The sequence below is a fragment of the Xiphophorus hellerii genome, chromosome 2 (genome assembly GCF_003331165.1).
Source record: "Xiphophorus hellerii strain 12219 chromosome 2, Xiphophorus_hellerii-4.1, whole genome shotgun sequence".
Taxonomy (NCBI): Eukaryota; Metazoa; Chordata; class Actinopteri; order Cyprinodontiformes; family Poeciliidae; genus Xiphophorus; species Xiphophorus hellerii.
This window is the reverse complement of record NC_045673.1, coordinates 17,020,347-17,044,006: the sequence shown is the minus strand read 5'-3', so window position 1 is coordinate 17,044,006 and position 23,660 is coordinate 17,020,347. Positions and strand designations below refer to the sequence as shown.

General features: G+C 41.1%; 1 protein-coding gene across 1 annotated transcript in view; it reads right to left on the bottom strand.

Annotated features, from left to right (window-relative positions):
* dusp8a (dual specificity phosphatase 8a) overlaps positions 1-23,660 on the bottom strand; it is a 45,995-nt gene that overhangs the window by 14,016 nt on the left and 8,319 nt on the right. The window contains 2 exon segments of the mRNA XM_032585433.1: positions 12,407-12,545; positions 22,619-23,011. Of these exon segments, the coding sequence (XP_032441324.1) occupies positions 12,407-12,545; positions 22,619-22,855 (376 nt within the window). The 5' untranslated portion in view covers positions 22,856-23,011.

Below are 23,660 nucleotides of genomic sequence, written 5' to 3'. Positions count from 1 at the left end.
TGGAGGGTGACGGGGGCTTAAGCTGCACACTGAGTGACCTCATCTCATCGCTGTGAACCCCTGAATGATCATATATGGGTGAGAACACAGTCTTACGTCAACCTCTGTTTAACAGCTGGGGAGGGAGAAAGAGGAAATAGGTCACTTTGCTGATGATGAGCTTTGTGAAAAATGCAGAGTGTCAGAGACATCCACACACACGCACACTTTGTCCATCTGCGAATGCCTGGGGGACGACTGGCACAGCGCAGTGGTCAACCAGGGTGGTTACACCGCAATCACAGTGGACGGTCATCTCAGTTTGATTCCACACATGCCCCCAGCTGATAAAGCAGCTTTCTCAACAACAGTGGAAGCTAACAACAACAACAACAACAACACAAAACAGTCTCCGGATCTGGCTTTAATGCTCCGAGATGTTTGAGTTCTTCTTCAGATCCCAGTGGGGTAACAAGGCTCAGAATAGTAGGTGTGTTAATTAGAGGATTGCAGACAAGACGCTATAAATGACAGCCAGGCTTCTTTTTTTTTAAACTTTTTTATTTACTGCACATGTGTCCAAAGCTGCAACAAAAATAGGTGTGCTGGACACCCCCTCCTCTGAGGCTCCCTCTTAGATTTACAGCCTGCTTCTATGCTGTGGGGTTTGTTACTGGGACGACGCACAGTTTACGTCCACATACACATACCGAGAACAGCCAAAACAGACATGGATAGCAATGGAGAGGAGTGTGAGACGGAAGCATGAGATACAAAGTGAGATGGTTTGTGAAAGCTATAGGGGGTCTTGAAACCAGAAAAGGTGTCTGAAATTATTTTAGAGAGGAAAATTAGCAAGATGTGTCACTGCTTGGCTGACTGAAAAAAAATTTAAAAGAGAGGAACAAATTTCAGAAATTATTAAGTTAGTTGTTGGTTAAGAATTAATCCTCCTTCATATTATTAAATACATTATTACATTTTATTGAGATCACGTCATTTTAGAGCCACAATTTGTTCTTTTAGGTTCACATGAAATCCATTTAATTCATTTTTAACTCATGCTTTTCTATATAAATTAAGCGATTTAATTATTTCATTGTGAACCATATTGATAAATCCGAAAAAATTAAATCCATAAAGAAAAAAAAACAACAACTTTGGAGGAAAAACATGTTCTCTGCAAAAACCAAACTGTGTTTCCTCAAAGTGATGACATTTATCCATCATTTTTCTATATAGCAGAAAGTATTATTTGTAAAAACAGTTAAAGTTCATAAAGAGCCAACTTTTTTTTTTCACTTGAAATATTTTGTCAAAGCCTGTCCCAACATTTTCCTTTCAACTGAGACAGGCAGCAACAGGAGCGTCATCCTACACCTCAGATCATCTGTCAAGATATCGCAGCAAAGGAAGACGTCATTGCCTGGATCCGGCAGGTTAGGGTGATGAGTTAATGTGTGTGTTTTGCCTCGAGATTGTGCATGTGCTGGGGTAGGAGGAAAGGTTTCGACTGTGCAAAGGTGAGAGGAAGATGGGGAGGACATTGCTGCAGGGGTTCAGGCAAAGGGCGAGCAGATATTTACTCCAAATACATACAAGCATAATTGCTCGTGCACGTGTACGTGTTTTTGTATGTGCATGCACGCATATGTGTGTGTGTGTGTGTGTGTTGATGGTGCTGGTTGTCAGGGGATCAGTAACAAGGCTGCTCTTGCAGTGATGTAATGCCTTCAGGAGAACACAGCTGCCATGCCTGGGGGGTGAGGTAGTCACCAAGGGAGAACGAGGAAGGATGGATGGAGCAATTGAAGGTGGGGGAAGTGGTAGAAGAAATAACGATTTAGATCTCAGTGGTGTCAGCGGGACTTGAAAACATCAATACTTGCAAGAATATATGAATGGATGAAATATTAAGAATGAAAAGATAAATGATACCTTAAAATATTTTTTCCCATCTTCACCTCTTTGTTCCTTTAAAGGCTTTGTCAAGACTTAATTGCATGTGTTCTGCTAAGGTTGATCTGACGGAGGATAATGACTTGAAAACCTGCAAATAAGCTAAAGAAGAACGAAGTGTTTCTGTTCAGTAAATACCACGCAGGATATGTGTGCACAGATAAATGGAGCACTAGCGCGCTACTTCACCATATGCGTGCTCATGCATTCAGTGACTTCATCTATGTCTGCCCGGCCTGGAGGGGAGGCCCCGCTCACATCAGTCAAACAGCAGACCCCCTGCCCTCCAAACAACTTAACCCCCTGGAGGAGCGCTGCACCCGAGGCTACTGCACCAGTAAATCTGCCACACTGGAGATAAATTAGTTTACACTCGGATATATGCTTACACACTCAGATTCACGCACGCACACACACACCCACACACACACACAGGCGCATAAAGACAGAACAGAAGCGGGTATAAGCTATCAAACGCACCAAGGGGGGCTTTCAGAACCAGACGGGCCCTCATAAACCAGATGAAGTACTTAAAAATCCCAGTTGGGGGTGTTGTGGGTGTGCAGTTGTGTGTGGAGACAGATAGGAGCTTTTGTGCACTAATATGAAACACTAGCAGGCAGTATAGTCTTTTTTTTTTTGGTTTGGTCAAGATTAAACGTTCACCTTTTTATGTGTTATTATAGTTATTTTAGCTGAGACTAATAAAAAGAGAACAATTGTTTGCACAGGTTTGAAATGTACTGAGCAGTGGATGTGTGAGAGTAAAACAAAGGCATAAAATCTGCATGAAGCATGTCCGTTAGCCTGGAGTATTGAAAAGATTAAAAATGTGTTCACATTCCTCTCAGCCCTGATTTCCCCAGAGGTGAGTTTGTCTGCACAGGTTTCATTCTAAATGCTAATAACCAGCAGCAATGCACAGGGCTTTTATTTGTACATTTGAAAGCACTGAGGTTGTGAAAACACACATTCCCCTCTTTCTCACGCATGTACAGTAGTGAGGATTCCTCCACGTTTTTCAATGTCAAAATACCTTACATTTAAAGACTGAAATTCCCTGAGTTGTCAGTCTTAGATTCTTAAAAATACAAAACATTTATTTCAGGTTTATGACTTACAGTGGTCACAATTTTAACTATGGATGGATGGGTGGAACCAGAGTTAATAGGATACAAGTTAAATTCCAGAAATGCAAATAATTTTCAAAGCCCAGTTTTTTGATAATCATCTGAACCTGGACAGAACAGGAGCCCTGAGCAGCAGCAACATTATAGCAGAATTACTCTCAGAGGAAGGAGCTGACAGGAGACCAGTGTAATGAACCTTTGCTGCTGATATTTTCAGACAGCCAGGCTGGTCTCGGATCAGTTGGGTGTTAATTAGCTCCTATCAGCACAGCAGGCGGCCATACTCACACACACACGTGCACACCCCCCCCCCCCACACACACACACACACACACATTGTCCCCACAGCAGAGAAAGCCATACCATCTGGTCCCCTGATGGCGCCTCTACTCTCCTGTCTACCTGTCTTACCACCAGAAACAACGGTGTCAGACTGAACTGGGGTGTTTCTATGTATGGTTTGACCGGTCTGTTAAATTTATTCAGCACATTGTGTTGACGCTCTAAAGCATTCACCTGCTGCAAACTGTTTTTCTGAACACTTTTTTGTTATCTTAACTACTTCTGCAATCTTTTGTGCTAATTTAACCATTAAAGTATCAAAATGTTCAGCTCATTACGAATATAAAAGCTAAAAAATTTAGACATGTAAGTGGGAAATTTCTGTCATTTATAACTTTGAGAATATATTTTTACCTTCTTTTATTTAGAATTAAAAAAGAAGAAAAATAGATCACAACATTAGAAAAAGCAATTATGATCTTTCACATGGTGTGACTTTCAAATAACATCATAAAAAAAAACTTGTTGCAAAATTCACATTGGGATTTTCTTCACCTGCTCAACAATTAAACAAGCCTGCAATATTTTATTGCACAAAGTCAGAACTGAATTTGTGTCACTCTTTCTTTGAAAACTATCACCTAGTTTAATAAACTGATCAAAAGCAGATAATGGCATAGTAAAGTCTGGTTTTGAATAAAAGTCTCTGGATTTGGTCCTAATTACCATATTTTCCAGACTACAGTACAACTTGCTCTGAGGATAATATGCATCAGTCAATAAAATGCGTCATAAAAAAGAAAAAATAACCAACAAATACAAGTCACACGTGCCTGTAAGTTGCAGGACCAGACAAATTCTGAAAAAACCCCCCACAAAGATGGGTTCATATTGCAGAACTTCAGGCCAAGGTTGGCTTTTCTGACCCCACCTTTGAGCGTGTGGAGCTGTGCAAGTTTACATGTGTGTAAATGTGTCACATCCACAGCACGGCAGTGACATCATGCCGTCAGCCACAGAAGAACAATAGAAAAGAAATGACGTGATGCAGTGAAAGGAACCGGACAAGCTGTCTGTGTGTGCAGCCTGCCAACGCCTACATCACTGGTAAATCCTTCCTGGAGCTTGATGGGAAATTTCAGCGCTTCACTGTTCGGTCCGGAAAAATAATTAAGTGCATGTAGACAAGCACATTCTCGAGATGTAAATTTGTGTTTGTACATGCTGATCTCTCTAGGCGTCTCCCTTTCACCCCGGGGAGCCCTGATGTTCCCTTATCAGAAACAGGAAATGGTTACACAACACTGGGGGAAGCGGCCTTTCTGTGCTGGACCGCTTTCTTCTATGAATGTGTGTACATTGTTGTGTATGGCTGACATTTTGTGTGTTTACAAGTGTATGTGCAGAGGAGGAGATAACCAGAGGATGAAGAATGATCACAAAACTCTGTGCAGCGTTCCTGAACCTGGAGCTCTAGGCTTCCCTGGAACTCCAAAATTAGCCTGCTGCTGTTGCAATGGAAAATATTCTCCTAATCATTAGGAAACAGCCACAGATCCAGAGCATTAGCCCTAAAAGTTCTATGTAGTCAACCAAAAGCCACCACTGTGTGTTTTTAAACAAGGTATTGTTAATTTTCCAGTGTTTTTATATTTTTATTTATAGCTTATTAAAATACACACATTTAAAGTGTATCAATTCAAAATCCTACCAAGAGAAAGACTTTACAAATGTGTGAGGCAATTCAGATGAAAACTCTTAAAACAACAACAACAAAATGAGCAGCGCAACAGCATACCAGAGATAAAGTGCATCAAAACCGGCACGGTGATAAACAGGAATCCACCATTGTTCCAGGGAATGACGGTATGAGAGGAACTGCCGTGGGCAGTCCCAGCATGAAAGGAATTCAGTGGATGCAGGCCAGGAATGAGTAGGATAAATCAGCATAATTGTTAGTTTCTCCTTTCCCTTTTTCTTGCTCCTTCTGGAAATTTCCACTCCATATGTTTGTCAGAGGCATCAGCGGGAAGGCTGCAGCGGTACACTCACAGTACAGCAAACAAAGAGCAGAGCACTTGGCCCGCACTCATGAGGAGGTTTGAGTTATGAGGTGCTGATGGGGTGGACCAGGGTCCCGGGTTAGCTTAGCTGTCCAGCCTCAGCTTCTGTTGACACTACCTAGTAACGCTTTAAACAAACTATTTATATTCCATGTAGGACAAATGCATGAACGGGGTGGGTTAGGATGCTTAAAAGGCCTTTAGATAGATTTCAAAAGCAGGAAGGTATGCACCATGAATGGACTGTATAAGCATTACATCCAAAGTATTTAGGGCACTTCACTCATTCAACAGGGCAGCTACATTTCTAAGAGGAGAGAGAAAGCTACTGCTGCTGGACATTTAAGATGTGATATTTTTGTCACTTTTACACTCATCTCTTAGAACCCCAGGACCTTAGAGTTACAGTAGGACTTAAGATGACTACCCGAACATAAGATCAGCATTTTACCACTGTAAAGCATGTTGCTCATTTACATGAAATAATAATAATAAAAAAAGCTAAAGCTCTCCTGCTTTGCGTGCCTGCATACATATTACCATGTGATTGCCTGGTACAAGGCCTGTTTAAGCCAGTGAAAGACTGTGTGATGAAGCAGAAAGAGAAGAAGAAGAGCAAAAGGCAAGCAATGCAGCGAGATCACGTCATGGTGGAAACATTTGGCAATGGCTCACATAAACACACACGCACAACACACACGCGCGCACGCCCACACACACATCATATGGTGCTTGTACATGCACACACAGGCCTGTTTTATTCTCCAGTTTTCAGGGAAAGAAGGAGCAAATGATGACATCAAGCTTATCATGTGAGACCAATGAGACTGATGAAAGGTTGGGGGTGGAGGGACAGAATCTCTGAACCCTGTTGCATGAAACTAAGATCACCACCCCCTGAAAAACCGACGATACATGATTGCGTGTTTCGGTGTGAGTGCATCTGCAGGTTTATTGGGATGTTTGTGAGGCAAGAATTAAAAAGAAAATGGAGCTCAGTGAATACCTGCACACTGAGTGCAAAAAAGCAGCATTATGTCACTCTTCAGCTCCAAGGCGTCTCAGAGCCTGTAACACTTCTCAGAGCAGCCAGGTGATGTCATAGGTATTTTGTAGCTCATATACTTTGACCTTTGCGGGCCCTTGTTATGGATAGGGGTGGGGCTGATGTGTGTGTGTGTGTGTATGCATGCGTGCGGGCGTGCGCATGTGTGTGTGTGTGTTTGTATATCTAGAGGCCAGGGTGAGAGCATCGAGGCCACTGGCGCCAGATGTGATGACCGCAGGAGTCTGGGCCTAAAAATAGAGCTCTGTTCTCAGCACCATGAAACAGAGGAGAGGAAGGAGGAAGAGGAGGAGGAGAAGGGGATCAGAGGTGGAAGACAAGGGGGGTGGGGGAGGGGAGGACAGAGAGATGGGAAAGGTGCACCAGATCATTGAGAATAATGTGTTAGATCTCCCCGAGGATGGTGAGCTCACCTCCTAATGGCACCATTGGCTCCTTCTCTATGAAATCATTGATCTGTGGAGCTCCCCACAGTGTAACAGAGAGGGTTCGGATGGAAGAGAAAGCAAGGTGTTGACGGGTGGGGGTGCAAGGAGGTCCAGAAGTTAAGTCACACAAGCAGTGAAACAGAAGGTATGAAGAAATGCATCTGAGGAACAAGATCATTAGTTTGAATCTTCTCATCAGGACTGTGACTAAAAGATGTCTACAGGAATTTTAAATCCAACTCTGCAGGGGTGCATGCAGGCCTGGAAGAAATTCTGCAGGAATGAAGAACAATAACACACTTCTCTGTGCGTCATGTCACGTCAATGTCTACAGAAGAAACCTTGTCTCATTAAACAGGATCTCTGGCCATACTCTGAATGCACATAAAAGTAGCCAGATGAACGCTTTTGTGCACACATTCAAAGACGTAAAGAGGAGTATTACCTCATCTCCTCGACTGCTCTCATTTGTGCTTTTTCTTAATCCGACACATGTATTCTCAAACATTGCCTCATCCGCGTGCACACGCGCCACTTCATATGCACATATTCATGGTGAAAAGTGAAAGATACACATGCATATACACACAGGGACACAAAAAGACCTCCTTATGTGGCTCCCTGGAATGTCTCTGTGAACAGCTTCATTGTGAGTTTCTGCCTCCTATGATTACCTCACCTCCTCAGCTTCTCTCAGATGCACACACACACAGGAACACACACAGAGATGCAAAGATACACAAACAGGACACCACCCAGTGGTACACCAGAGCGGCAACATGACATGTAACAGAACTGACCTTTGTACATCCGTCTGTGAAGTCACACCTTAGGCTGATGTCATTGAAGCCCCACACAGCACAGCACTGATGTGGATTTTTGAGTTAAAGAACCTTTCATCTCCTAATAGCTCTCAGCAGTAGGTCAGTGTGCTGTGGTAGTTTGTACACTTTTGACAAGATTTGTCTGCCTGATGGGAGAGCCATATGCTGTAAAATCAATAAATACATACACTTTATATAATTAAATATAAAAATATATTATAAAGCAATACAGGCTGCACAGTGGCTCAGTTGGTAGCACTGTTGCCTTGCAGCAAGAGGTTCAAAGGAAATGAGAGAAGATAGCAAACAGGACGACATTGGATAATATTGGGGTTTTTTTCAGCTGTTATTGTGAAAAACACATTTAAAAAGTCTACACACCCCTGTTACAATGCTAGACTTTTTCTTACATAAAAATGAGAAAGTGTTTCCACATTTAATAAGACATATGTCCTACACAATTCAAGAAAAAGCAAACTTCTGCAAGTTCCTGGTTGCATAAGTGTGCACTACCCTAAAGTGAAAACTATGCTGAACTACTTCTTTAGGAATGCATTCTATGTGTCGACCAGAAATTCCTGAAACTCTTTCAGTATTAGTGTCAGGCTCTCAGTTTTCATGCAGTCTTTTCATGAATCATAGACAAAAGTAAACTTTTTCAATGTTAGTGTTGCTCAATATTGGGCCTTTGAAGTAGTGTGTTAGCAAACATCCCAACCGCTGTTCTCAAAGTCATGCAGAACAGAACAATAACCATTGTTATTGGAGAGACCTCATGTGTGCTTCTATTTTACTATTGGTTTTTATTTGTTTTGCTTTGTTTATTTTTCCACAAGAAAATTTATGCTTTGGGCTGTAAACTATGGTATACAAGAAAAAAAAAAAAACATACATAGATCCTAATCACAAATCAGGATTGGTAAAATGAAGAATTATAAAAACAAAACATAAAAAAGTTGTCTTATTATCGTAAAATAGCAAGAGAGGAACAGGAGGATTTAAGTGATTCAACATTACTGCAACTCTTCTGCTCAGATTGGTCAGGCTTGCCGCACTTTCAAGTTGTTGTTAGCATTTGCTAATATTCCAGTAAAAATAGGAAAACTCTTACATTTCAGATAACAGCGGTTATGTTTTCCTCTATGTAAACCACTGATACTTTTATTACTCTGCAAAACTGGTTGTGTTCTTCACTGACAACACAAACAGTTCTCCATACGGATGTGGATTCACAACGCGTTTTAGCTCTTCGGATTTTTGACCCCGTGATGGTAATCACATTAAAATCACATTAAAAAAGCCCTGACAGATGGTGATGGGAAAGATTAGAACAATCTTGCACATCTGCACCGCCACCCGCAAACTCTTACACCTTCATTTCTTGCTAAATGACAGGTCTGAATCTTTACATCACTCTGCATTTGTTTTTGTTTTTTTTTATGTTTCATAGTCTGTACCTGTCAAGGTTTCGGTGAATTGCTAAAAAAGGTATGAGCAGTGCTTTAAATGTATTGTTATTTTTATCATCACTTCTCTTTGTTTTAGGACTCTTTATTTATTTCATCCGCTGAAACTAGAACATGAGATCCGAATGCCGACATCAAAATGCTTCACATTGGCCGGACGCATGTCGAGGCTACACAGTTGGTGTTCTTTAACGTACCACCAAGCTCTGCGCAGTCTGGCAGTGTACAGTGGGAAACATACAAACTTTAGACCCACTGGGGAGGCAGCTGGCCCAAACAAAGTGGAGCTCTCCCCCTTCAGACACACACACACACACACACACACACACGCAAAGACAAAACCCTAAAAAACGCAAAACTCATCAGCCAGAGGTCCTTGTGGGTGAGATCACCACTGTGGTAAAAATACAGCTGTCCTGGGAGAGACATGCTTTCTCACCAACACTTTCACACAATCAATAAAGCGCTCAAACAAACGCTTAACCCTTGAGCACACTTGGATTTACAAGCACACTGTAACATTTTCCGACTGTCACCACGACCACATCCTGAGCAAATACATATTTCAAACTAATTACACAGCGAGAGTCAAGTCAGACTCGGGATTATTTATCTTTAACAAAAAACCAAAACAAAACAAAAAAACCCCCAAAGAGATAATCTGGGATAAGATCACATAACGTCATCCTCACTTGGGAAGCGGTATGTCATTTTAAACAGTTGTAATGATGATTATTTATATGGTTATTTTATGAATGGAGACAGACTCAGTAGATGTCACTGATTCCACTGGGTTGGATTTGTAACAAACACACATGCTTGGGTTGTATTTATGGGTTCATCTGCCATCTCTTGGTTTCTGAAATGTATCCTCCTTATAAATAGTGAGCTTCAAATCAATAAAAAGACAGATTTATGATCAACAATAACGTAACCTAGTTGGAAAATGAACTAATCTACTGTTTGTAAGCAGTAAATATAAATAAAGAAAAACTTATGGTAGAAAGGGTTAACCACCCAAAGCTATAAGTCTAATAAAATTTATTCTAATGATGTTGTTTAACCATTTGTCATTTTAATTTTCCTTTAAACTGAATGCTACTGTATAAGCTGCGTGTCAGTGTGTAATGAGTGCATGTGAAGTTAATGATAAACCAATCAGTTATGAACCAAGCAGAGGAAATATTAGTGCCATAAATCACAAGCTGAGCGGCGAGGACAAACAAAGAAGGGGTCAGGAAGAACAGAGTGTAAGCTAGAACTGCAGCGACACTTTTTCGCCATTTTGTCATGTACTTTGTTGTATTACTGTATCATCTAGCGAACTAAAGGCGGGGTTTGAATTTCAGAAGAAAATCAACTTATTATTTGCAAGAACAAAAACTGGCAGAATTTGATTGGTATGGAGACTATAGTTTAGTGCAGACGTATTTTCTTTAATTAAATGTTTTGATTATAAGAGATGCACAAAAACATCAGCTGATGACCATAGTTGCACCATTTCAGCTTGAGTGGGCCTAACTAGTGAACACTAATCACTAGTGGTCACTAGTCAAAATTATTATTAAAATTGTCTTTATTTATTCACATTTTAGCTTTCTGGTTGCCTCTCCGATGCTTTTCTGCAGATACAGCAAGCAGAAAAATGCAGGAAATGTAAAACAGAGCTAGAGGTCACCAAATGTTCAATATAGCTGGACCAGGAAGACATTTGAAGACGTCATCACTACATGCAGCAACAACTAGTTAGCGAAGTACACACAAGTTAAGATTAAATGTCTATACATTAACATACATTTGGAGAGTTTTTGTAATAAAAAATCTTGGTATGATATTTTGGCATTAAGGCTCTTGAACTAAAAGAAAGCAAAATACACTTTTTTTAGTCATCAAGCAATAAAGTCTCCAAAAATATTTTGTAAGCTGATTCCATTACCTATTCCTAGCGTTCACAACCCTGCCGCATCCTGACACATAAACATTACTGCAGCACTTTTTCCACGTGACGTTACAAAGCAACCTTGTATGTAACAATCTCTTTTTCTTTTTTTTTTCCTCCTCCAAAGCACTCGAATGCAAACCTACACATTTTGTATGCACAGACACTGGCTGCTAGCTCCACTGACCCCAATAATACAAGCACCCAAACAAGAGCCAACGCTATTGGCTGGGATTTTTTTTTTTTTTTTTTTCTTAGGGACTATTTTCTGCCTTTGTTGTCGTGGAAACAGCAGAGAAGCGGCAACAGAAATAAAAAAAGGTGCGACTCTCTTTTTTTTTTCTTACTGAAGTAAAAAAAAAAAGCAAGGATAAGCAGTGGCGATAATGAGGAGGATGTGTGAGTTGCTGACAGGACAACTTTATATATATTTATATATAGGGTTGGACCATTCCTCCACACCCTCACAAAAAGCAGAGAATACTTTGAGAGCCTGGGGTTCTTTGAGGCAATCCTCAGCAATCATGAATGACTCATGAAAAAAGCACTAATCTCCCAGCAGAAGGAGCAAATTGAGAGGATGAAGAGAATAGGGATGAGGAAACCAGAGCAGAGATTTACCGAAGCAGTATGTTTCTGCCCATCTCATTTCAAATCCTCCTGACAGAGGCAGATTACACTCTCCTTTCTGCATTGGCACATTTGGGACAAATTCATAAGCCTCGGGTAGTGAATGTGTGTGTGATGTTCTCCCTTAAAAGGCTGCAGCCAACACAATTGGGGGGATATTAAGTCAGAAAGCTTATTAAAGCTTAATTATGAGGAGCCTTCTGCGATTAGTGGAGACTATGACAGCATACTAACTGCTTCTAGTCAGACCAGAGGACTGAAATAAGCTTTCAGATTCCTGCAGTGATGCTGGGTGAGGAGACAGCTCCAGTGAAGCTTAAATATCAAAACACATCAGACAGGCTTTGCGTTAGAAGGTTATGCTGCTTTACTTCATCTTCTCTCTCGTATTTAAAAAAAACCCTGCAAACTTTACACCAGTGAGGCAGCATTAAAAAAAAGAGGAACAGCTGGCATAATGTGACATCTGCTGGCTAAACTGAGCAATGACAATGCTGCACCTGTTCAGCAGGAGACGTGCACAAACATGAAGATTTCTCTAGACAATAAAAACTACCTTTCTTTCGCTCACCTCACCATCATCCCACTCATTCAGCAGACAACACTCACAAAGAGCAATAGCGCAGATGGTCTTGTTTACCGGTGAGCAGGGAGACTTTGTGGAAGGTACCCTCCAACTTTCCCATGAGGATGTGCACAAAGCCGTCTTTGGACAGGTGCCCTGTCTCTTTGGAACTTTGGTCGTAAACCACCACTTCCTGCTTCCTGCCCAGCTCCACCTGCACGGAGAATAAACAACACACAAGAGCTTCATTACTCATTGCTGCAATGGAAAATATGATAATGATCCAACAAGGAAGTCAGAGCCTGCAACTATGATGGCAATTCTAACCTTTTTCTTTTAGTGCAACAAGGAACTTACAAGAAGATTCACTGACCTTGAACTGCTAAAAGATTATCATCTTTTACTGTCTTTTACTCGTGTTTTGTCATGGTATAACCACAAATTTCAATGAACTTTATTGTAAATATATGAGGTAGGCTGACATCAAAAAAGCAAATGATTGCAAAATGGAAGGATAGATGGCTTTGAAAATAAAAATCAGCCAAGTGTGTAGTGGGACAAACTTTTACTTTGTTTATATTGGGAGAGTGGCAAGAAGAAAGTCATTGAAGAAAAAAAGCCATAAGAGGCCCTGTTTGTAAATGGTCACAACCAACACAGCAAGCATGTGAAAAATGTGTTCTTGGTCAGACGAGACCAAAACTGAACTGAAAGAATGGCTTAGATTAAAGTATATTCATGTTTTAGAATGGCCAAGTCAAAGCCCAGACATAAACCCAACATAGAATTGATATTAACATATCCTCTTCATCCAATCTGTATGAGTCCAACTTACTGGGCAGGAAAAAACAGACCAAATTTAAAATTTTTTGCTAGGAGCACACACAATAAGACCATCTACAGCTGTGACAGAAGGAAAATATGGTTTTTCAAAATATTGATTCAGATGCACCAAAGATGCAAGAAACAACACTGTTCAGATTTTATTTGTCAAAGGATGTTTAACATCATTTATCCTTTTTCTTTTTTCACATCCATATACTTCTTTGCACTGACCAAGCACATGCAATATTCAGGGGGTATAAGGTCTTGCAAGGTGTGAATGAGTCTTTGGTGTAACTGAACAAAAAACCTCATAAAGCACGATTTGGTGATGTTATAATAACAGACAGTGGCTTGAGGGAGCTATGAAGATAAAAGCAGGGTTGTAAGTAAAGCATTCAATCTAAGAAAGTCACATCTCTAAAATGCTGAGATTATTTCTTGTTATGTTGGATCAAATCAGCGTGATGGAGAGTTTGGGAATGGAGTGCATCCGCTGCTGATGTCGTATTTTAAAAGGATGAGAGGATAGGCGCGCGGTCTGAAACGTCTCCGTGTTCGTGAGGAAAAGATGGCAGGGTGGATGCTGATGAGCACGTGCACGTGACTGCACACAATCCAGGCCCAGCTCTGTTGTTGCTGCCCCCCACCCATGTTGTCAGGCAGGCTTTGGTCACATGACTGTGAGGCAGCGCCTACTGCAGCTATGAATCACTGCATCATCGAACCACCGCTGGACAGGAAGGAGGAGGGAACACTGCAAGCTTAACGGAGGATGGGATGGAGAGGGCACGGATGCAGGAGGAGCAAAGCAGAGGTGATGGAGATGAGACACATGTAAGACAAGAATGACAAAGTGGGAAGGCGCGATAGGAAAACAAAAGGAGAATTTCTAAAGTTTGGACAACATCGGTAATTCGTGGCCATCATCTTTTAAGCACAACTGCACATTTTTACAACCTGTTATGTGCTTGCTTGTGCAAAAAGGCATTCTGGTGATGTGCTCCTCAGTGTGCATGAATACATAATGGACAGTAACAGCAGAGACGTTTGGAAGGCAGCCAGGTAGCTGATTCATACAAAATAATGCTGATCTTTACAGTTCAGTAAGAAAATATTCTCCATCCTCAACCAAAATCTAATCCAATACACAAGCACCAATGCTGACATGACAATATGCAATTCAACTGAGATCTGAAATCTCTTTTACAAAAAGCAAAGTTATCAGCCATAGTAAACATTTCACTTGAAAATTGTTTAAACTGGCACTAAAACAAAATGTAGAACAAAAGTTTGAATTTTGTTTACTGTATTTCTCCAAAACAAGACACTGTGGATCTTTACTAGATTGGAGATTGAAAATTGGCCACAACATGCACAGGAATAAAAAACACACCACCGGTGATACCATTCAGAGAGCATATATATTTCAACAGTCAAGTAAATTGACCGAGAAATAAATATATTCTTTCACATTTATCATGACCTGTGCTTATACTATCTCACTTCATTCCCTAACTACCTTTGTGCACACATTTAATCATTTTTCTACTAACAAGTTCTTCTTTGCAGGACTGTTTTTCTTTATTTTATCCTCCATTCACTTTGCTAAGCTCAGGTAAGTTTGGCTAATAATCCTAATGCGATCAGATCTATTTTGGGCATCTGATCTCTATACCTGAGGATTAGAGGTCTTTAACTGTACATACATGTGAAGTGCAACTGAAAACACACACGTATACACACACGCGTCTTCTCTTGCTATGAGATCTTGTTTATTAGTTTGACTTGTCTTAAGTTTGAGGAAGTAAACATTTTAAGTGCAAATAAAAAAAACACACAAAAAAACAGAGCGAGTATTGTGATTTGCTATAAAATATAAGTAAAGAATATAGAAACCTAGAATTTTACTGTGAAAATTGTAAAGCATCCAGTATATGAAATATTTCCCCCCAAAATTTGAAGATAATACCAGAATTAGAGGAAATCCATCCTCTTCTTTTAGATACATCATATATGTGTGAGTTTTCACCAAAAATAGACAACATATCTGTCAGGTGCATCCTATGTAGCTCCTATTTATCAGTGTCCATCTGACAGTACAGATGGCCGGCTGTGACGCATGCTGTCAGTCTTCCTACAATGACATTGAAATGCTACACATCCTGCTAAGTGTGGCATGGAAATGGATTTTGGTGCATTGTTAAGAGACCAGCGTCCTGAGAAAGGGGTAGACTGTTGACTGCAGCAAAGTTACAGATCCCTCGTTCCTCTGCAGTGCTACAGCATCAATGCGAATCACAACACTGGCCCAACCTGCACAGAACTGACGCATGCCCTCTGCAGAGACTGTAAACAAGGAATGCCTAAGCAAGACAGGGGAAACAACAACAAAGAAAAGGAAGCAATGGCAGGAAGGGGACCTGAAGGAAATGCTGAATGCGTAGAGAAAGAAGTGCAGAAAGGACAAAAAGTTGAGTTAGCACACAGGGTGCTAGGTTCCTGCAGCATCCAGGCTTCATGTAAAAGGAAATGGAGGCTGGGATCACAGCAGGCATAAATAAGGAGTGGTCACAGGGGAGAGGTTTTTCATCTGTTCTTTACAGAGGAAGAGGGTAAAAAAAATGAAGGCAAATTAAAGAAGTGGGAACTGACTCTGCTTTATGAATGAGCATGAGGGGGAAAAAACAGGGTTTGAGGCAAGACTAAAGTCAAGGTTTGGCCCTACTGTCAAAGCTCCTCAGTAGGGACAGTCTGTACACGCAAACATCATAAAACATGGATGACAGGAAACAAAAAAAAAATCCAGAGTGGAAGAAATGTAGCGTCAGAGTAAGAGATTGCACAAGAAAGGGAAACATGATTTCCCCCCCTGACTTCAGCAGTGCTACTGACCAGAGACAAGGTCAGAGCAGGAGGATGTGTGAGCGTGTTGGTGTGTGTGCGTGTGTGTGTTTAGGTGTGCGCATGTGTGGGTGTGTGCATGTGTGTGTTTAGTGTGTGCGCGTGTGTGGGGGTGTGCATGTGTGTGTGAGAGAGTAGGAGAGAGAGAAAGAGAGAGAATGAGAGGGAGGGAAGAGAAGGAGCTGGTGTGGGACACAATATCAGCACAAACAGTCTAAAAATGGCCCAACATTCCTGATGCACTGGAAAATAAGATGTCTGCAGCATGATCACTCTTCATTTCATATGCCGCTGATTGGGTCAAATATCAAGACAAAGCCTTTGATAAATCCATTTATCCAGACTTCACACTTCCATGTTTCTGCAAATTGACTTTACAACGCAAGTGGAAGCTTACTGCAAAAAGTAGTTACAAAGTTGGGCTGGGAAATATAATCTGAACCTAATCCTTATGCTTGTTGAGGGGGTCACGGGATGTGTTTGTAGATCTTACGAAGGCATGTGACTGTGTTCCCCAGAGTGGGGACACATATCCCTCTGACACATCGTTTGGCATGAAAGATGCCAGATAATGCTTTACTGGCTGTCCAGTCCTTGAATAACAAGCAAGAACTGTATCTGTTTTCTCAGCGTAAGGTCAAGCTGATTCCCAGGGAGGACTGAACTCCTCCAGGGCTGCACCTCCTCGCCTCAGGATGAGATGGTCAAGGCAAAGTTGTAAGGAGTAGGGTGTCTAGTTTGAGATCTCAGAGTATTATTCTTGAAGGGCTTATGGTCATATTTGCAACTTCAGGCCAATAGAAGTGTGTGTGAAATAAGGAGATCTCAGAAGATCTCTTTACTCATGAAGACATCGGGAGATGAATCAGAATGAGCTGTATAACATTGCAGAGCAGAAGAATTACAAGGATTCCCTTCTGTAACTTTTACCTTATTAGAAATATTGGATGGATAAATAGAAGAATATGCTGTAACCAAAATTACAGACTTTACAGATTGTTTAGCAATTGCCTTGCCACCCACCCCAACAATCACCTAAATCAGCACTGTTGTTTATGTAAAATATTTCTTCACTGGAAAATATCAGTACCAACCAACATTTGGGTTCATAAATTGCAATCTGATCTGATCCAAACACAAGTATATCTCATTCTGACACTACAGCTCATATAAACAGCCCAGTTAATCAGCAGGATGCGATTCCTCCTTGCATTGCACCTACAGGTTTACGACCCTGCCACACATCCCGCTATGTACACCTCAAGCCCGTAACTGGCACTGACAGCTGGCACCTTCATATTTCATTTGGAGTGATAAAACCGATGTACTTCTATAATAACCAGGACTAACTGTGCAAAGAAAGGACTGAAATAGATATCTAAAGACATACAACAGAGCCAAGAAACTGGAGTAAGTCAATTAATTAGATTTACCTTAAGGAATGAGGAATGGACAGTCCTCGATTGAAAGTCATTAAAAGCACAGCATTAGATTGTGTACACATTAGGGGTATGTGCTTGTTCCTGAAAAGAATGTCAAGATGTGTCATGCTCTACTGAGCTTACACTGCAAAAAGCAGCTCCACCTAAAAACAAAAGGCATCTGCAGACGTGCTTAGTGACGCCTCTTACATGGTGAAAATAAAATCATGGTGAAAATAAAATCATGGCATTCTGAAATAAATTTATTTTGTGTGCTGATATGCAAAAATAAAATATTACTCGTGCTTTAGGACATCTTGTGATATTTGTGTTAATGTTAAACAGAGGAGTTGCTAAATCAAACAACCCAGCATATGACCTCATCAAAGCAAACATGCATCATATCTGGTTCTGCAGTAAAAAAAAAACATAAAAATATTGTCAGATATAGAGTCTTTAATAAGGCCAGAGGAAATGTGAATGAAACTTTCAGAAAATTTCCCAGTGCTTGCCCTCTGGGTGATCCGAGGGGGGGAAAAATCCACAATATGAGTCAGAGACAAAAAGTTTTCAGTTCTGCTGAATGACACACAAAAGACTCATGTGTTGTCCTTCATTTTGAAACTCAGTATTGTGGTTACAGGAAGGGTTTGTGTGCAGAACAATGTGATTATGGCAAATGTTTGGTGTTTTCCATTTATTAGTGCCTTGTTCTGTTTAAATAGTAGTTAATAGTAAAAAGAAAGTCACACTTTAGTTTTCCTTTTGATAATTCTCAATTCTAAAATTACCCTTGGACTTCCCACTATGTGTCACAGTTGCCTCCCTTCCCATTTGGGGGGAGGATAAACACAACATATGGTGTGTGTCATCAGTGGAAACAATGGTAATCTTCCTCTTTGTATAAATGCATCACCTGGTCGCATGGTATTTCTAAATGTTTAGCAGAGCACTTAGTCAATCCAGCAACTAGAAACCCAGACAAGATCCTGATGGTATCAAACCCTCCTGCAGACATATTTCAGGGTAATAACAAGACTTACTATCGGAATATGAGTTTGTTGTCATAACAAACCTCAGCATTTTAACGGCAAACATACATAGAAATGGACTCAGTGTGCTGAAGTTCAAAAGAAAACAACTTGAAACATAAAGCAGGAAATCTCTCCTCCCTCTGAAAACTTTAACCTCAGGTCAAAGTTAAAGTAATCCACTACATACAGCATTACCTCTCTGAGAACAACTGTTAAAGAAGAAGGCCTTATTTTGCCATTGTTTTCCATTTATCCAAGATAAAGTGGGTTACTGGCTTCCAGGAAGACTCAGACATCCCTCTACCTACAAGATGTAGCTCCTTCTGTGGTATCTGGAGGTGTTCCCCGGCCAGAAATATATATATTTCTCCAGAACTTCTGATCAGGAAACACCTTGCAGAGGATCACAGCCTCTACTGACTGACCTGTGAGTGAACTCATCAGAAACGCTGCGTCAAAGATCAGAAACAGTTTCATTATCAGTCAACCTGGGTGAATCTTTATATTTCTCTCCTCTAATTGAACTAAAGCTTTATTCCAGCTCTCATTCAAGAATCTTTTGGTGTATTTATCATAAATGAATAAGTACTACTATTTTTGTTTATCTATGAAAAAAATAACTGAAACGATTCAATACAAATCTTGAATTTGAATTTTGCATTTAATTAATTATTTTGGGATTGATAAAGTATCATTAATTTCTTTGGGATAGTTTAGCCTACTGATGGTTTGTAGGGTAAACCATCACATAATTTGCATCAACAACAAAAAAGCTGAATAATAAGAAATCTCTAAATCAAAGTGGGAATATTTTATTGTTCAACACTAAAAATGGACCAATTTGTCACTACAGGTAGGTCCACTGGATTCACTCTCCCACTTCAATACATCAGAACTGCAGGGGAAGAGAAAACCTCTGGTCCATCTGTCAGACTGGCTGGCTGGCTGCCCCATCACAGCAGTAGAGATTATCTAGGCTTAAGGCAAGGAACCAGTCGCCTGACCTCCAGCCTGCTGGAGCAAACCAGAGGAAGCCCCAACCTGCACCCTGTGGCAGTCCCGCTCTACCTGCAGAGGTCCTCAACAACGTTACCTATAGTCTCCAGCTGTCTCTGTCCTAAATTAATCAAGGGATTTACTTGAGAGGGCATGTAGAAATATGATGTGACAGGTAGAAGAAAAATAGGGCAAAATATGAATAGCTGCGTTGGTCAAACATATTCATTCAGTTCAGTTAACTTAAGAATCAAGAGCATCTATGAAAAAGGGTGAGCGCAGCGCCTTAGGGGAAGCAGGCTATTAGTTCTCAATGGGATGTGAGGCGAGAGGCAGCCAGACAGGAGGCGGAGGCTGCTGCCCATCCTTGAATACACTCAATGCAGGTCTCCTGCTTCCTGCATTCACTTCCTGAACAAAGAGCCACAATGGTGTCCTTTGCTGTCTTGGTTGGCTGAGGCCGCTCCTGGCGATGTTCGGAGGGTAAGCGAGGATCGTGTGTGTGTCTGTGTGTTTGTGTACGAGGAGTTAGCTGGCTCCAACGCCACACAGCTAGCCTGCACGTGCCCAACCTGTGGCCTGCCACTGGACAAACAAAGAGATGATGTCATGCTCAGCCAATAACAAAAGAGTGTGGATCTGTCAGTCCCGCCCTTCTCACCCGGCTGGTTCCAGCCTTATCCAGCTTTAGCATTAATCACAAGCCTTATCCTCTTTACTGGGGGTGGGGTGGTGGGGAATGGGTAATAACAAACCAGACATGGGGCAACTGTAGACAGGGAGAGGAATTAAGCTGTAAAGGAATGGGTCAGTGTTGAGAGGCTGTAGGCTATAGCTCAAAGAGACAGGCAGAGCTGTCATGCGACTGAAAGTGAGAGAAAGGAGGAAGCATGGCTCCGTGGGGCACCACAGTGTGACATCTGCCGAGCACACGGCCTCACACAGAGATGAACCCAGCAGACTCGAGCTGGCAACAGAGAAATGAAACTTAAACTGACTGAATTCAAAACATATCCGTCGTCACACCTCTGCAGCTGCAGACAGTTTAACTCCTTCGGGGCTGGCTCTTTGTTGTTGCTTTCCCATGCATACTGCATCTAGACATACATGGTCGCGAGCCAAAATAGCAAAATTATCAGAGAAGAATCTGTTGGCGGAGATGAGTCAAACCCTCTGAGCTGCAGGATTTTCCGTCTGCCCTTCAGGGCAAAGACAAACCCTAACTGAGGCTGAAGCAGAACACAAGCAGCTGCAGAAATTCAAACCATTCTGGGTGAAATAACATAAAAGATATAAGATAACATACAAATAAACAACTTCAATTACTTTAGAAAAAATAAAATTGAAGACAAAAGTTTAAATTCATGGTGGATATTTTTTTCTGCCAAAACTGTACATACAACCTTGAACACATCTTGCTAATGTTTGGATAAATATTTCTTAAGAAGTTGCAGAATAACCCAAGTCTTTAATACCATCAGCAAGACCAGGCTGATTGGGAATGAGAGGGAAGGTTAAAACAATTAACATTTCCACTAATACTGTCTGACTATTTGACCTTTACTCATTTAGATAGTCGAGTATTCAAGCTGTGACTCAGACACAAGTCTGTCTTCCAGCCACAAATCTATGACACAAAGACACAATCTATGGACCATGTCATGATTATGTTTTACACAACCAAAGACAAATCTTTCTGATCTGCTCCTGGCAACACCAGTGTAACACAACACAAACAACAACTGGACTTTAAGTCATTCTGTGCCACACCTACTAGCCCAGTTTACATCACCTGTTTAAACTATTGGGTGTAACAAGCTTAAATAGCTAAAAACAACACAAGGAACCAGGAAGAACACATTCTCAATTTGCCTTCAGGTACTTGTCGTCATGTTCACTGAGTCATGTAAAGCTGTAGTGAGATCCCTGCAAATACAAACGACACGAAGAGACCAAACAAGTTTCCCAACCCTCCCCACCAAGACTTCCCCTCTCAAGCATCCTTCAGTTTCACACAGAGACTAAAATACAAGAGTAGGCACACCACCGGTGGACAAGCCATGGAGAAAAGACCTTTCATATTCAGAGGAAGATGTCATGGAAAACAAGAGGATTTGATTTCAGGGACACCAATAAGCAATAAACATATAATAAGCCCATCTGCCAAACATGGCGTTCCCACCAACCCCCAACCTAAGGATGTGATGCAGGCTTGCAGAGAGGACTCAGATCCCGAACCCTACTTTGATTCACAAAACCGGCAGAGCTGCTTTTCAGTAAGTCTAGTTTAGCGACATTTCAAGAACCTCTAATTTAAGATGACAGTTAGTGCAGATGCATTTATTTGACGACAAGCACATCTTGAGCTACAAACAGCACATTCCCCTTGCACCCTCTCTGCTTCTGTTTATTTGAACTACACTGTTTTCACCATTGTTTATGTACTAAAACTGGTTGCTACAACAAGAAAACAGAAAAAAATCCCGTTGAAATCCAATTCTCCAGGTCAATAAACTGTTAAAAAACGTTAGCTTTTGCATAGTGATTCCACAAAATAGATGTTTTAATGCATAAGTGGGGATTGTAATTTCTTAATTTTTTTCACAGAAAAAGAATGTGCTGCAAATTTCTTTAAGTTTTCATGTGTTATAGTCCTTTGAAGAAAAAATAACATCAATCAAAAATATAAGAAAGAAAAAAAACCCAGAAATTTGGTATCTGCCTGGAAAAGGTTGATTGGTACATCTCTAAATTGACTTAGTGGCTTAAATGAGACAAACATATTAGACTCACATATTACTGTGTTGGAATTTGACATTTTGTTTTACTTTGTTCTCAGTTATTAATAGCTTTAAAGGAAGTAAAAATGAGAACATATCCCCTTTTAGCAACAAACAACACAAAGATATCAGCACTATTATGTAGCTTCTCTAAATTGCTACCAGCAGGAAGCAGAGGGAAACCACATTTCTGGATCCATCCACCAGCATCTTTAAATCTCAGCTGCCTCACCCTCATCTACAAGCTTGAACTTGCCATGAATATTGTCAACTCATTTGCCAAGAAGGTTCCTAATCTGTGGCATCAGCTGCTGTGCAGCTTTAACTCACCTTCACTTTGCCGTTGGGCTGCAGCAGCTCGGTGACAGAGACCTTGTCCTGCTGCAGTCGCCTCTTCACCAGCTTGGAGTAGCAGACATTGACCGCACCTTGCACGTGTGACGCGTTGTACTCAGAAAAGGTCCTGCTGTCGATCACCAGCAGGCGGCCCGTTCCTCTCTGAATGAGGCTCGCCAGGCGCTTGATGTCCATGGCGCTCCGCTTGTTGGGACCTTTCTCCCCTGCCATGATGTAAGTAAGGACTGAGTGGTTGTGAGGGGCAAGAAAGAAAGAATAAAAGGAAGAGGGGAGGCTGAAGGGGGAAGATGGAGGAAAAGATGGGAAAAGGGAGCGATCAGTGGAGTGGGGCTACCACTGGAGCGAGCGCCAAGAGATCCATGGTGCCTACGAAAGAGAAGATAAAGATAAAATAGTAATAAACATCAGTAATAAATGTTTATTCTGGAGGAATTACTGATGAACGGTCACAGTTAAAAGAAGCTAATCACCTGAGAATCATAAAAATTGCAGGTCAGTCCTCGTTTTGAACTTCTGTCGAGCCAACATTAAACAAACAGGAGCAAACAGCTCCAAAGTGACAATGATGTCTCTTTTATGCATATATCTCAATACCCATGGGAAAATTATGAACTATTTTTATCGACTTTGTATCATCTTTTATTAGCACACTTTGAGCCTCTCACTTATAAAAATAACCACAATGCTAAACATGAACTACAAGTTATTTAAAGACTTAAAAGCCAACAGGATCACTTTTCAGTGCCTGGGATATGAAGGAACATCATGCTTCAAAATAATGAAAGAAAGAAGCCACAACCTTAATTTAGACTTTCACAACAATGAAACACAGGTGGGTGTTTATGTGTGTGAGAGAGTTTGGTGGCTGTTGATCCCAGATCTCCTCAGCAGCAGCAGCTCATGAAACAGGAAACTAAGAGTGTGAGTTAAATAAAGCCGGGGAAATTCAGAGAGCAGGTCTGGACACAGGCAAATGACCTGTGTGACATCCTCTGATAGTGTGTGTGTGCGTGTG